General features: G+C 34.2%; 1 protein-coding gene across 1 annotated transcript; it reads left to right on the top strand.

Moving 5' to 3' along the window:
- On the top strand, positions 12,614-13,316 carry LOC109332108. Its single transcript, XM_019566938.1, has one exon. It carries the CDS (start codon positions 12,720-12,722, stop codon positions 13,110-13,112), a length of 393 nt encoding a protein of 130 aa, XP_019422483.1. The 5' UTR covers positions 12,614-12,719; the 3' UTR covers positions 13,113-13,316.

Here is a 13,949-nt window from a genome sequence, read left to right as displayed (position 1 = left end):
ACTTGTGTTCATGGAGTTTTTATAATGTTTTATTACATGTATTTGATTGTTTTAGCCAAAGGGGATGATGATGAAATCATATGAACCTTTAGGAAGTGTTTTGGAAAAATGAGAATGTATGTGTTTCTATTTGTTTTTAGCCTTAAACCATGGCTTGGAACAAGTTGGAAAAATAGAAACTTTTGTTAAAAAGGATGTTAAGGTTTATGAGTACATGAATGTCTCATAAAACTCTTAAATGATACTTTGAATAACTTACTTTAAAATAGTAAGATTATCAAAGAACGTCTTAAATCGAAATATGTAGTTGTACTAAAAACCGTACCTTTAAAAGGGATGGAAATCGTGAACGAACTTTCAATGAAAAAGGATGGTCAAGAACATGTGATGTTGGACCGGATGGATGAAAGGGATGTATGATCACAATGGGGGAAAAAGAAATGATTTTAAGTACTTTGGTAACGATTTTAAAAATATCGGAAACTAACGGATTTTATTGTGGTAGTTACGAAGATTTCGGTGTTCGAACCTTGAAACCAAACCACCCTTAGTTGATGAGTTAAAGCACGTTTCATTAAGGTGGGAGAGAATACATCGTGACATAGTGGTGTCCGAATATGACACCCGGATCTCCTAAACCATCTCAAAGGTTTTGGAGTTAACTTGAGTTTTAAGAAACCCAAGATTTTTATGTTTGAATGATTTTGAATATATGTGATTGTTGATGAAATGTATTGAAAAACCATGTTTAAACGTGTTTCGGTTTTCGAAAAAGGAAAAATTGGTATTCTGTCCAAGTCCCTGTCGCTTGGGCGAGAAGCTCTCGCCTGGGCGAGCACAGCCTTGCTTGGGCGAGGACTGGGCAATGAGAGGTTTTGGTTCTGGAATTCCCTCGCCTGGGCGACAGAATCGCGCTTGGGTGAGCAAGCCTCGCCTGGGCGAGGAAGGGCCTCGCTTGGGCGAGAAAGCCCAGGATTTTAATGAGTTTCTAGAACTCTCTTGCTTGGGCGAGAGATGTCTCGCTTGAGCGAGAAGAGGCCTCGCTTGGGCGATAGTACCTTCGCTTGGGCGAGGAAGGCTTAAGTTGATTTGAGATTTAAAGATGGATTGTCGCTTAGGCGACTAGTCCCTGCTTTGGCGAGGGACAGTGTGGAAAGATTGAAATAAGATGATGTTGTGAACAATGTGATGAACCCGGGTAGGGTGTGTGGTGATATAAAAGTTGTGGAATGAGATCATGGCTTAGATGAGAAGCATGACTCCACAAAAGTGTGAAAACATTGTTTATGTTTATGCCTTACTGGGCAAGCATCCGACTGGACGACGTGAACTAGGGGGTACCGTAGTAAGGATACATGATATCATGGAACAACGATCAACCGACCGTAAGAGGCCTGGTCAGGTGACCGTCCAGGAGTATTCGGTGATGAGTTATAGTGAATGAGATGTTACCTTGAACAAGTACGGTTGACGTACTATCGGGTCCCACAAGAAGCATTCCTTGTTGGGAGATGGCTTAAGGATGGGCCGATCATGTGTTTGATTAATACACTTGCATTTGACTGTGACTAAGAATGCATTGCATTGTGACCATGAAGTAGTGGAGAGGAAATGACGGGACGACTTCGAGCACTGTGATGTAAGTAGGGACGACACTGATTGGACGGTGATTCGCCAACAATGTCTTGAGGGAGAGTCTGGGTGAGACGAGTCCCTTGTATTCCTGGGGAGGTACCCTGTTGGATCGGACAGTTCTCACAGGCCAAACTAGGCAATCTCTGACAACCCCTGGATTGCATTCGAGATCGATGAGAGGGATGCCCAGAAAGCGTTTGTACGACCTAGGTCCGGGTAGGACTGTTCCTGAGGGAACCGATCGATCTATTTTAATTCCTTGCGAGGATATGTCATTTCGGGTGCGTACAAAGAGGCTTGGTATGGGACCTGTACACTCGATTATTTCTGATTAGGATGTTGGATGGATATTGGTGTAAGGTAGATAATCATGACATATCATGCATACATTATCATGGTGGAAGTGGATTCCCCCATGTGAGCTACAAGCATTGTGTATTCCTACGTTTGTGCATGTGATATGGTTATGAGTAAAATGTTGATTATCTTATTTGATATATTGGTAATTTTTGAATAAATGGTAGGTTATGAATTTCTTCATGATGTCAATGATAAATGATCAATTATATTTTAAAATATATTTTATGTCTGAGTGTAATATTCTGCGTAAGTCCACGCCGTCAATGAATTTATGTTCATTAGATGTCTTACTCTCTCTGCTGTATTGTTCTTGTTTTGTATATATTTGCTATGCAGATGTCCAATAGTAACAATCACATTCGAGGTTATCACTTCACGATATCCCCGATGGGACAATGGGATAGTGATGGGCACCGATATACATATACAGGCCCCTGCAGTCTGTCGTTGCACATGATGTGCAACGGGTCATCGATGATGATCCCTCAACCGGACACCTACATTGATGCTTCCTTCACCTTGCCGCCAAAGAGGCTGATGTCTCCAGAGTTTGGATTTCGATACCCGCCAGTCAGGAGTGATGGAGTTGTTCCCTCCCACGGTCATCGGACGTGGTCAGATTGTTTGGATGCTCCGTCATCCAGTAGAGCCCAGAGAAGCCGGGTTCTTGGAGGAGGTCCCTGCAAGAAGGCTCCGATTTTGAGAATGTCTCCCCTCCGAATTATGTCGTGGGGTTATGGCATAATGAAGTGGAGGAAGAGGAGGAGGAGGACCCGAGTGAGGGGTCCAGCATCCCTGGGACCTTTTGAGTCAGCTTGTGGGTCGTCGATGTCCCATTTTTGTTTTTGGTGGGGGGCTGTGTTTCTTTTTTATTTTGTATATGTTAGTGGCGATGTAGTTTCCGCCTTTGTTGACCTAGTTTGTATGAACTAATTAAGATTTAACCGATTATATGCATTGTGTTATTCGGGAAATTGTGAATCAGGTTAAGTTATCATTCGATAACGATAAGTTGATTTTGCGCATTCGAGTTACTTAAAGTGATGTCCCAGAAAAGGAAGGTTTGAAGAGGAAACAATTTGATGTAACTAATTCAAAAAAAAATTACCCATTTTCCGCAATGTTTTTTAGAATTATTTTTCGGGGCGTTATACGCGGACCAAGTCCCCCTTTGACGGTGATCAACAACACCCCTCAAAGGTGTGGATCATGTCTCACTATGACGGTAGTCTAATTCAAACACCCAAGGCGCAGACCAAGTCAAGAATCAAGTTCACAACACCCCCTCAAATGCATGGATCACGTTCCCTTTTTGACGATGCTCCCATTCACCAACTCGAAACATGGACAAAGTCTCCAAGCAAAGGTTACTTAACTTTACCAAAAGATCATTCCGTTATTATTCATCTGACTTCGAGTAGACTTAACTTTACCAAAAGATCATTCAGTTATTTCATTCAGCTCTGAGCAAAGGTTACTTAACTTCACCAAAAGATCATTCAGTTATTATTCATCCGGCTACCGAGCTACTACTAACCTGGGGGCAACTATTCCTCCTCAGACAACTATTTCTCTTCAATCAGCTGGACCGTCCAGGTCATCTGAATGACTAGAGTTTACCAGCATGCTCGGATACCGAGCTTACTACTAGACTGGGGGGAACTATTCCATCTCGGTCAATCGGGTACCTCGCCCACTCGAGATGACATTATTCTCGACTAAACATGGACCGAGCAATAACAACTTGAAGCTTACATCACTCTCTAGTAAGTATCATGATTGTCTCTGACACCCCATTTAATGCATCCCCAACAAGGAACTATCACGTCACGTACAAATCCTATATGTCGCTCTACCAGTACAGTAGGGACAAACCTATAATATGACAAGAACAAGCCTGTTATACGCCTATTATACCTACTATTAGTCATAATCAGCCAATGTACAAGTGCCACATCATCCATCTCAATTACTATAAATAGGGGGTGTCCCCTTATAGGAAATATATCCATTCATTGATCATTAACCATCTTATTGCTAGCATTTACTTTCATTACTCATTACCCTTATCTCCCTCAAATTTACTCTCTAACACTTCTTCTAAGTCTCATATTGACTTGATCATCGGAGAACCTTTTCAAGTATCTCCACCAGCGGGTCTAGGCTCCACTCTGTCCAGATTCTAAGAGAGCACACTCCAATCATCCGACCAACCACTAAAGAACACTAAGGTTCTAACTCATTACAGGGTGAAACATAAGGTGGCTTCACCTTATCACCCCAAAAAATGGACAAATTGAGGTGTCCAATCGAGATGTCAAGCGCATTCTTGAGAAAATTATTTCTTCATCTCGAAAGGATTGGTCTCTAAAGCTGGATGATGCACTTTGGGCATATCAGACAACATTTAAGACACCAATCAGATTCACTCCTTTTCAGCTTGTTTACTGGAAATCTTGCCATTTGCCCGTAGAGTTGGCCCATAAAGCTTATTGGGCACTAAATTTCTGATTTTTTTTATGAGAGCTTGGCTAGTGACATTAGGATAACTCACGTGCACCAACTTGAAGAATTTAGGCTACATGCCTATAATTCATCTGAGTTATACAAAGAGTGTGAAAAGAAATATCATGACAACATGCTTTTCAAGAGAGAACTTCATGTAAGCCAACATGCCCTACTCTTCAACTCTCATTTGAGGTTGTTCCCAAGAAAGATTAAATCAAAGTGGTTTGGTCCTTTTGTGATCAAAGCAATCATTTCTCATGGGGCTATTGAATTGAAGGACCTAACCATACAAGAATCTTAAGTAGTGAATGGGCAGAGCATAAATCCTTATATGGGTGATGACACCCAAAACGTCACTATTACTCACTTTGTTGAGTTATGAGTAATCATACGTCAAGCTATTAACATTAAACGAGCACTTGTTGGGAGGAAACCTAGTGAATTTTAATGCTTTATTTTCATTATTTTGTACTTTGATGTTTGCTTTTGTGCATATTTGAACTCGATTGATTATTCGAATGCTCCTTGGACTGACAACGCAAAATCTACGGAGCATTGAGCTGAGCTGCGACCATCTCTTCTGTAATATTGTCTTTTTCGTTTTTTTCTCTTTTGTTTTGTTGAAGTATATAAAATGGTTGGGTTGTTATTGAGGCATTTGAATAACTTGATTAGATGTTTATCTTGCATGAAAAGTTGAGTACATAAGGAATGAATTGTTTGTTGAAAATGTGTGGTTGCATTCATATCATAATTTTCATATTTAGTCATTATGATCACGTAGACTTTAGTAGTTGTAACAAGAAGTTGTCTTGAATCAGGAGGAGTTGTATGAGTTAGTGAGTGGTGTGACTAATGAGTTGATATACAATGAATTGTAAATGTGTGAATAAATGCTATTGACTTGTAGTGTTGATTTTTCTTGCGTCTCTGATTATTTATGATAGTAGAAAAATATGGATGGGATCAATGTACTTGTTTCTTTAAACTTAAAACCACTTGGCCAAAAATCTTACCAAAATGCATTATTATCATTTGATAGTCTCTTTGAGTATTACATGATTTTATTGATATAACCCTTAATCTAAAAATGAAAAATAATTTATATCTCCAAATTTTCATAGGACAAGAGAGCTTAAGTTGTTTACATTAGTGTTATATTCAATTTGGGGAGAGGGAACATTGTATATTAAAAGTGGAAAGAAAAAGTTATGAATTACGTGTCAACCACCATTCATCTTGTTAAAAAATGATATATCAAAACCTCATGAGAAGCGTATAGTGAAAAGATAAATAATGGTGAAATCAAAAGAAAAAGGGTACAAAAGTTAACTTCTCGTACAAGTTAAGTTGCTACACTTTGATTAGTAAGTTCAAGAAATACTCTCTTAGCCTACTAGGATCCTTGTATCTGGAAAAAAAAATAATGTCTTTTTGTAGTCCAACCATATTACAACCTATAAATGCCTTAGTGATCCATATTATATATTATTCTTGATGATTATGAGAAATTATCAAAATCGACTTTTTTGTTTGATCATTGCATGATAATGAGAGAAATAAACTACTTGATAGATTCAGAAAAACACTTTGAGGGTATGCACATCCTGCTTTATTGACATATAAATTGTTTAAATGGTGAAGTATTATATGGGTTCTACAACTAGACATGATATGCATAATTTGGACATCATCCATTACTTTGAGTTTGGAATTCCTTAGTGAACTTGCCAATTTATGTGAATAACACCATTTTGGTTGCATGACATAACCATTAAAGTGGAGACCTTTTTGTGAAAACCCAAGCATGATTTTGAACAACTTCAACTTGGACTTTTGTTTGAGGATAAACAAAATTCTAAGTTGGTGAGAGTTGTTAAGTATCAAAATGCTCATAAGTTTATTATCAATTTTGTGGCACTTTGACTCTTTACTTATCCCAAATTGTTGGTTTTATGCTTGTAAGTGATTAAAACTTGTTAAATAATCAAATATCACCTTGGAAGTGTTTGTGTAGGCTTAAACCCGAGGAGTGACTTAAAAAAGCTAAGTTTTCAGGCAAGGATCACTCAAACTCAGCACAGGAACCAAGCCCAATGAATCAAACAGTGTGTGATACCTACACTTGGCGCCAAAGCCACGCTCAGTGGCAGAGAGAACCTGTGCCCAACACCATCCTATGTTAGACTGATTTAATTACAAAACTCAAAAATTGGTTATTCTCTCGAATACGCCAAGCAACCATTACGCGCAAAGCGAAAAAAGGAGGTGTGCTGAAAGGTTGAGCCAGGCTATACAAAGCGATGCACCCAACGCACCGCCTTGCGCTCAGCGTGGAACCAAAATTAAGACATTATAAAAGGTGTTTAACTTGGATCTATAAAAGACATTTTGGGCAATTCACTTGTAATACAAAACATTCTTAGTTTTTAGACGAATTTAGTGGTCTTAGAGGTGTGGAAGTAAGGTGTGAGCACTAGAGGATTTAGTCCATACTCATTAGAGTGGTAATTCATCTTCCATGTGTTGAATTTTCTCTTACTTTTGCTTGTAATTAGTTATCATGAGTAGTTAATTTCCTTGTTGTTAGGATTGAATATAATATGAGCTCGATGTATGTATATTGATTCGGTTTTATAGTAAATTGTTATGTTTAGATTCTTTTGAGTTGTGTATATGCTTAATGCTTACTTTAAGTTTGATTGCCTTATTGTATGAACTGTGAATGAAAATCTTGGAGAAACCATTGTTGTAAATTGTGATTTTATGCAACTCACTAACTTTATATAATTGTTAGACATAGATTTATATCAATTTGTCACTGCATGCATGTTATTTTTTGGTTGTTATACATAAAGTTGACCCAATAACTTAATAATTCTCAAACTTGTTAGGATAGAGTACTAGACATAGAGGTATACTTAACGGTTCATATATATTCATCTTGCTAAAGTAGTTTCTAGACGTGGATTTATTTTGATCAACTAGTAATACGAACAAGACATTGACGATTAGTATATTTGAGGTGTTGTATTTAGCTCAATATCACATGCATAGATTCCTAAACAAAGATGTATGATTTTGTTAGTCATAATTCTTAATATTGTGTGTAAAGTTACTAGACATTGAGCTTTATTGCATAAGCTATTAAATTGACTAAGACATTAACTTTTAGTACATTTGATGTCATTTATATGGAAGATCATTGTTAAATAAATTAGTGTTATTTAATGGTGTATTTGTTGATAGTAAGTAGGAAATTCGATCCCAACATCTTTTATCAAAGTATTTAATGTGATAGTCATTTGTAGTGTAATCATCAATCTAAAAAATCATTTTAAAGTAACATAGAATTGTAAATTATTGGTTGAAAACTCTTGTGGATTTGACAACTCCTTTATATACTTATTTGTCTGTTAGCATATGTAAATGGGGAAGATGCCATATTTTGAGATGTATTTATGTGTGCAAATATTACACCACGAAATAGCAACATGAGTAATTTATAACATCCTTAAAGAATGATTTCATGTAACATGAGTAATATTTGTGTAATTATATTCATTATATATTCAGACCATATTCCTAATTCAAAACTAGAGTAATAAAAAGCCCTTTAATAACATTTAAATTCATATTTAGTGTATAATATTTGAAATAGTTTTGAAACCACTGATATTTTTATTTATCCATCAAAATTTTCATAATTTTAGTATGAATATATAAAATGATAAAATTGGGATATAAAAATTATATATGTTCATTTATCTCATTTTCTTCTATTCACATTTTACTTTTATATAGTAGGATAGATGCAAAATAAAATAAAATATTTAAAATAAAGTTTTTTTTTCTTCCTAAAATCAAGTAAGTTAATTAATGATGAGCAATATATTACACACTATTCATAACCTTAATTTAACATGATTGATGATTCTTGGTGCCTAATTGACTTTGTTTCACATGGTTTAGTGTTTTAGACTTTATTGGACTAATATTCCTAAAATGAGTTAATTTGGGATTATTTGGCCTGATTAAATCTATTACCATTTTCATATTACATTTGACACCAATGGCATTTTGGGCATTATGGAAGTCGAGGATATGTGTTGAAGTGAAGATTGTATTTTTAATTTAGAAGTTGTTTTTATTGTAATTTAGTTTTGGGCCCATTGTTTAGGCCCAATTCAGTTTATGTGTGTTGGAGTGGTTAAATTCGGATTCCCCACTCCAAACACACACACTTTTACTTTGCCTCACTTTGAAAAAACACATTTTCGGTTTTCCCTCTTTTTGCTCTGCTAGGGTTTCACTCTTCTTCATTTTCTCATTTTCGGTTTGCTCTTCCATTGCCATGAAAGGCTAAATTTATGGACTATGTTCCTTTGGTAATGTATCACAACTCTTGAGGTTTTTTGTTATTAATGCATTTTCGGTTTCTTTATTGTTGATTTCTTCTATCTTTTCTGAATATGGTTTGCTTAATGCCATTGCTTAGAAACTGGTTGGTTGAGTTTATCTTCACTTAGTTGATTTACTCTCTCTAGTGCATGAATGCTTAGTTCGTGTGGATTTGTTAATCGTTTCATACTCTTACTGATTTTGCTTAGTTTGATGTTTAGGTTCTGGAACTTTGAATTGATTATCGCTTAGTTAATTGATTCTCAACAAATTCGGAAGTTAATGGTTGGAATCTGAAAATAATCTTTTGAAACCAAGGATTGAGTTGTGAACAAACGAACCAAAGGGATTTAGCCGTTTTATTACATTGTTTAACTACTGTTTCTGAATTTGATTTATGTTCATACTATCCAACAACAAAACCCCCCTTGTGTGTGTGAGTATAAGGTGTTTGAAGTCACTTCCTAGTACTGCAGTTTTAATTGTTATATTATTTGTATCGGGTATGGCCTCGGTCAATTAATTAGAGGGATATGATGTGAATGTCCATATCCAAACACCAAAAGGCCTCTTATGAAGTTCACCTTGGAAACAAATATGTTGCTATTAGGAACAATGATCTCATGTTTCAAAAAATATTTGTTTTTGTGTCCCAAATTAGTCAAATTCCACCAAGTAAATTATAAAAATGTTAGTTTCTGTTTTTATGATTTTTATTTTTAATTAAGTGTCACTTTTTAATTAGATTGAGACACGAATTGGGACGTAAGGGGAGAGGTAGGAATGGAAACGGGGAGGGACGAGGTTAGATTTGTACTTATCCAACCTCATACCCGAAATCAAAAATCGAACCCAAATTGAGTGGGGTTGAGAATCAGGATATCATCTACGAACCCGTCAGGTTTCAGGTAACCTGGACTCGATGGGGACTCACCTGAAACATGTATTTCTATTTATATATGTTCTATATACATGTCAACTTTCTATATATAGGTTTTATATATGTATTTATGTGTAATTATATAATTTTACATATACTAATGAGGTTTGGGGTAAAGTATCAATTGTACCAAACCCAAACCCGAAAGTTGAACTCGGGTAAAACTCAAACTTGAACCCAATTATATTAGGTTTTCTCCATTAAATTCAGTTTGGCTCGGGTAGGTACCCACGAGTTCAATTTTAATTGTCATCTTCATTCCGCTATTAGAGTGTGCTCTAAATTTAATAATAAGGAAAAAAATAATAAATATATGAAAAATTATTGGATAATAATGCAAATTTCTTTATACTAGGCCCTTAACAATAACCTTTCATGAAAAAATATCTATTAATGTGATGACTTTATATACAATGTACGAATTATTTTCGGTATTAAACATTATTTCTATACAAAAAAAAATTACTTTGTAGGGGAGCACTAGCTACCTTTGACTATAACCAAAGTATGTCAATGGCTACCTTTATTATCTATTGAATAAGAATCTTAAAAGTGGAAAAGATTTATGGAAGAAAGAAAAAAAAATTCTTACTTTAGAGAGAAAATATATATACAGATAATTAAGAGTTTTATACGCTCTCATTTCATCATTCATCATTTATATTTAATTATTATTGATTCTTTAAAATTATTACAAAAGAATGATTGATCACTTAATGTGTATAAACTTTAACAATAACACTATATAAATATTATATTCTATTGAATATACCACTCACCAATATATATAACATAATATTATATTTTTAATATATATTTTTCTTTTTCAAGTGTCAAAGGCAATGGTCAGCAAAAATGGTCATAATATTATAGGAAATCAATATAAGACCTTTTTATGTTCACAAATATACATACCAATAAATTCATTATTTCAACTTTTTAGGTTGACAAATATAATATCAATAAATTCATCAATAAATTTATCCAAAAATATAAGTTCGCATTGAAAATTAATCAACACATATTTATTAATGTATGTGAATTTTATAAATATACAAATTTACCGTTTTTGGGTTAGGTAAACTGTGAACTTAATATCAATATTGAGTTGATTCCATGATATAAAATTTCATACTATCAACTGTCAATATTTGACCAATTGAAGTTATACCAAGTGGAAAAAGAAATACATTTTTTGAACCAAAACATCAAGACTATTCCAATATATCTAAGCTCTTTCCCTAAACACCTCAGGCCTAAACAAAAACTCAGAGGATCAACTTCACTTTGGTGAGTTGCTAAATGATATGATTCCTAAGAGAGCCATCACTAACTTACTTCCTTTGTAGGTCATCCATTGGTACAAATTGTCTAGGCCGACCCATAATAAATTTGCATACCAAACCCAAATAAATATATATTTAGGGTTGATAATGAATTGACAAACTCGATATTCATTTGAAATTTAACTCTTTATTTAGTTCATAAAATTGATTAATAAACTAAACGAGTTGAATTTTATCTAAAAACGAATTCAATAAATAAACGAGATAAACTTGAACAAAATACAAGTCGACTCATTAGTTTCTTATATAGACTCAATTATATATATATATATATATATATAATTTAAAATTATAAAAATAAAATATATATTATATATATTAAAACTTCATATTAATGGATTTAAAAGACAATTTTCTTTATATATATATATATATATAACTTTGTCTATATATATCAATAATTATTATTCAAGTTGATAAATAATATAAATTTGAGTTAATTAACTTGTTCGAAAGTTTATATAGATTAATGGAAGAGAATAAAGTATATCCTTATATTATAATATAGTTTATCTCCTTTCTTTAGTAAAAGTATGACACGTGTACTGTTTTGTTTAGTTTGAGAAATATTTTTTATAGAAAATGATTAAATAGAAAACATGTCATACTTTTACTGACGGGAAAAGATAATTTATCTCCTTATACTAAGAGATATTTTATTCTTTTAATTTAATCGATCTTAAAGTGAAAAATAGTGCACTCAAGTCGACTCAATTTGTTTTCAAGAATATATTTAGGGGAAATTGCATAAAGCCCCAATAAACTTTATGCATTTTACAAGTAGATATCATAAACTATTTTTTTCTTCCTAATTAATCCTTAAACTTTATCAATTGGTGAAATTGATCCCTATATAAATATATTGTTAAAATTATTCATAAATAATAAGAAAATTGTTGTAATCAAATTTATACTAGATACAAATTAATTGAAATTTTGTACCTTTTTAAGATAGTTTATTTTTTAATTTTATAACATGTATACCACTACTCAATAATATATTTTTATAGACATTTTTTATAGGAAAAGAACATACGATAAATATTATACATAAATTCGTTTAACAGCACCACCTTGACTAAAGAAAAAAATATCTGAGCAATTTTAATGAATATGTTTCTAGTAGGAGAGAAAAAATACACTGTATTGGGTTCTAATTAAAGAGGGTGTTTTTAAGGAGTATAATTGAGTCTGGAGAAAAATATGTGAACATTGTTACTATTGTGAATTTGATTGTAGCAATTTTATTACAATTTATATATAATTTAATAATATATTTATATTGAGACCTACTTCATCAACTGATAAATCTTAAAGGTTAATTAAAAAGAGACAGCTTTAATTATATTTTTCTCATATATTTATCTTAAGACATATAGGAAAAGACTATCACGTGTCACCTCATTCGCTATAAAACATCCCCAATTCCCGTGTCCCCACAAAATAAAGCACAGAAGAAGTCACACAAAACAAAGGATCCCTTTCTTCCTTCACCCTCTCTCCCTTTACCCATCAATAACAGATCTGAGATGGCGCTAGAATGGGTTGTGCTAGGTTACGCCGCCGCCGCCGAAGCAATCATGGTGATCCTCCTCACTATCCCCGGCCTCGACGCTCTCCGCAAGGGTCTCATCGCCGTCACACGTAACCTCCTCAAACCGTTTCTCTCTGTCGTTCCTTTCTGCCTCTTCCTTCTCATGGATATTTACTGGAAATACGAAAATCGTCCTACTTGTGAGGCCGATTCGTGCACTCCGACCGAACACTTGCGCCATCAGAAGTCGATCATGAAGAGCCAGCGCAACGCGCTTCTCATCGCTTCCGCTCTTCTCTTCTATTGGCTTTTGTACTCTGTTACTAACCTTGTTGTTAAGATTGAGCAGTTGAACCAGCGCGTCGAGCGTTTGAAGAATCGCGATTGAATTGAGTTAGTTAGTTATTTGTTTCGTTCGATTATAAAACTGGATATGTTTCAGATTTTGTTATGTTAGGAACTATTTGTATTGATTTCTGTTACTTTTGTATCCTTTTTTGTTGAATTGTGAGTTATGGATGACTATTATTATGAGGTTTATCGTAATCTAATTATTTCTTTGCTATTGAACCTAATTACACGACATTGTTGATCGCTTCTTTTTATTCCTTAGCTATTGTAATTGTGTTCGGATCCGGATCGGTCACATTCTCATTTAATTATTCCTGGTATAGTGTTGTTTTAACATTCTCTGCAGTCTTGATAACTGCAATGTGACCTCAATCGGTCATTGTTTGCAATTTTGCTGTTTTGACAGCAATCATAACAGCAATTTAGTGCCTTGGTATTTGCAGTCCTTCTGTACATTGTTGATTATGAATCATACTGTTTAGAGGTGGGATAAAAAATGTAAGAATATTCATCTTTAAAGCTATGGTTGATGATGATTATCTGTTCTTGCGGTAGACAGTGGGTGGTGTACTACAAGCTACTCTAAGGTAGCATTTGGTTTAGGTGTTAGAATGAAAATGAACATAACATATTGGTTTTGATGTTTTGTTTGATGTTGGGTTTATTTTATAAATAGAACATAACCTTACAAAAATAGGACATTTTGCATTAACAAAAGGGTTGAAGTCTGAAATTCTGTAATCAAGTTTCATCCAAAATACAGGACATTCTGTTTCTTTCTGTTCTGTGTAAGCATCAGATGTTATCCCAGACTCAAGTTAGGATTATGCAAGTATATTGGAATGGATATATATTTTGGGTGATTTAACTCTAT

This window comes from Lupinus angustifolius, chromosome LG18 (genome assembly GCF_001865875.1).
Source record: "Lupinus angustifolius cultivar Tanjil chromosome LG18, LupAngTanjil_v1.0, whole genome shotgun sequence".
Taxonomy (NCBI): domain Eukaryota; kingdom Viridiplantae; phylum Streptophyta; class Magnoliopsida; order Fabales; family Fabaceae; genus Lupinus; species Lupinus angustifolius.
The sequence above is the reverse complement of the archived record's forward strand: the minus strand, read 5'-3'. Positions and strand labels throughout refer to the sequence as shown.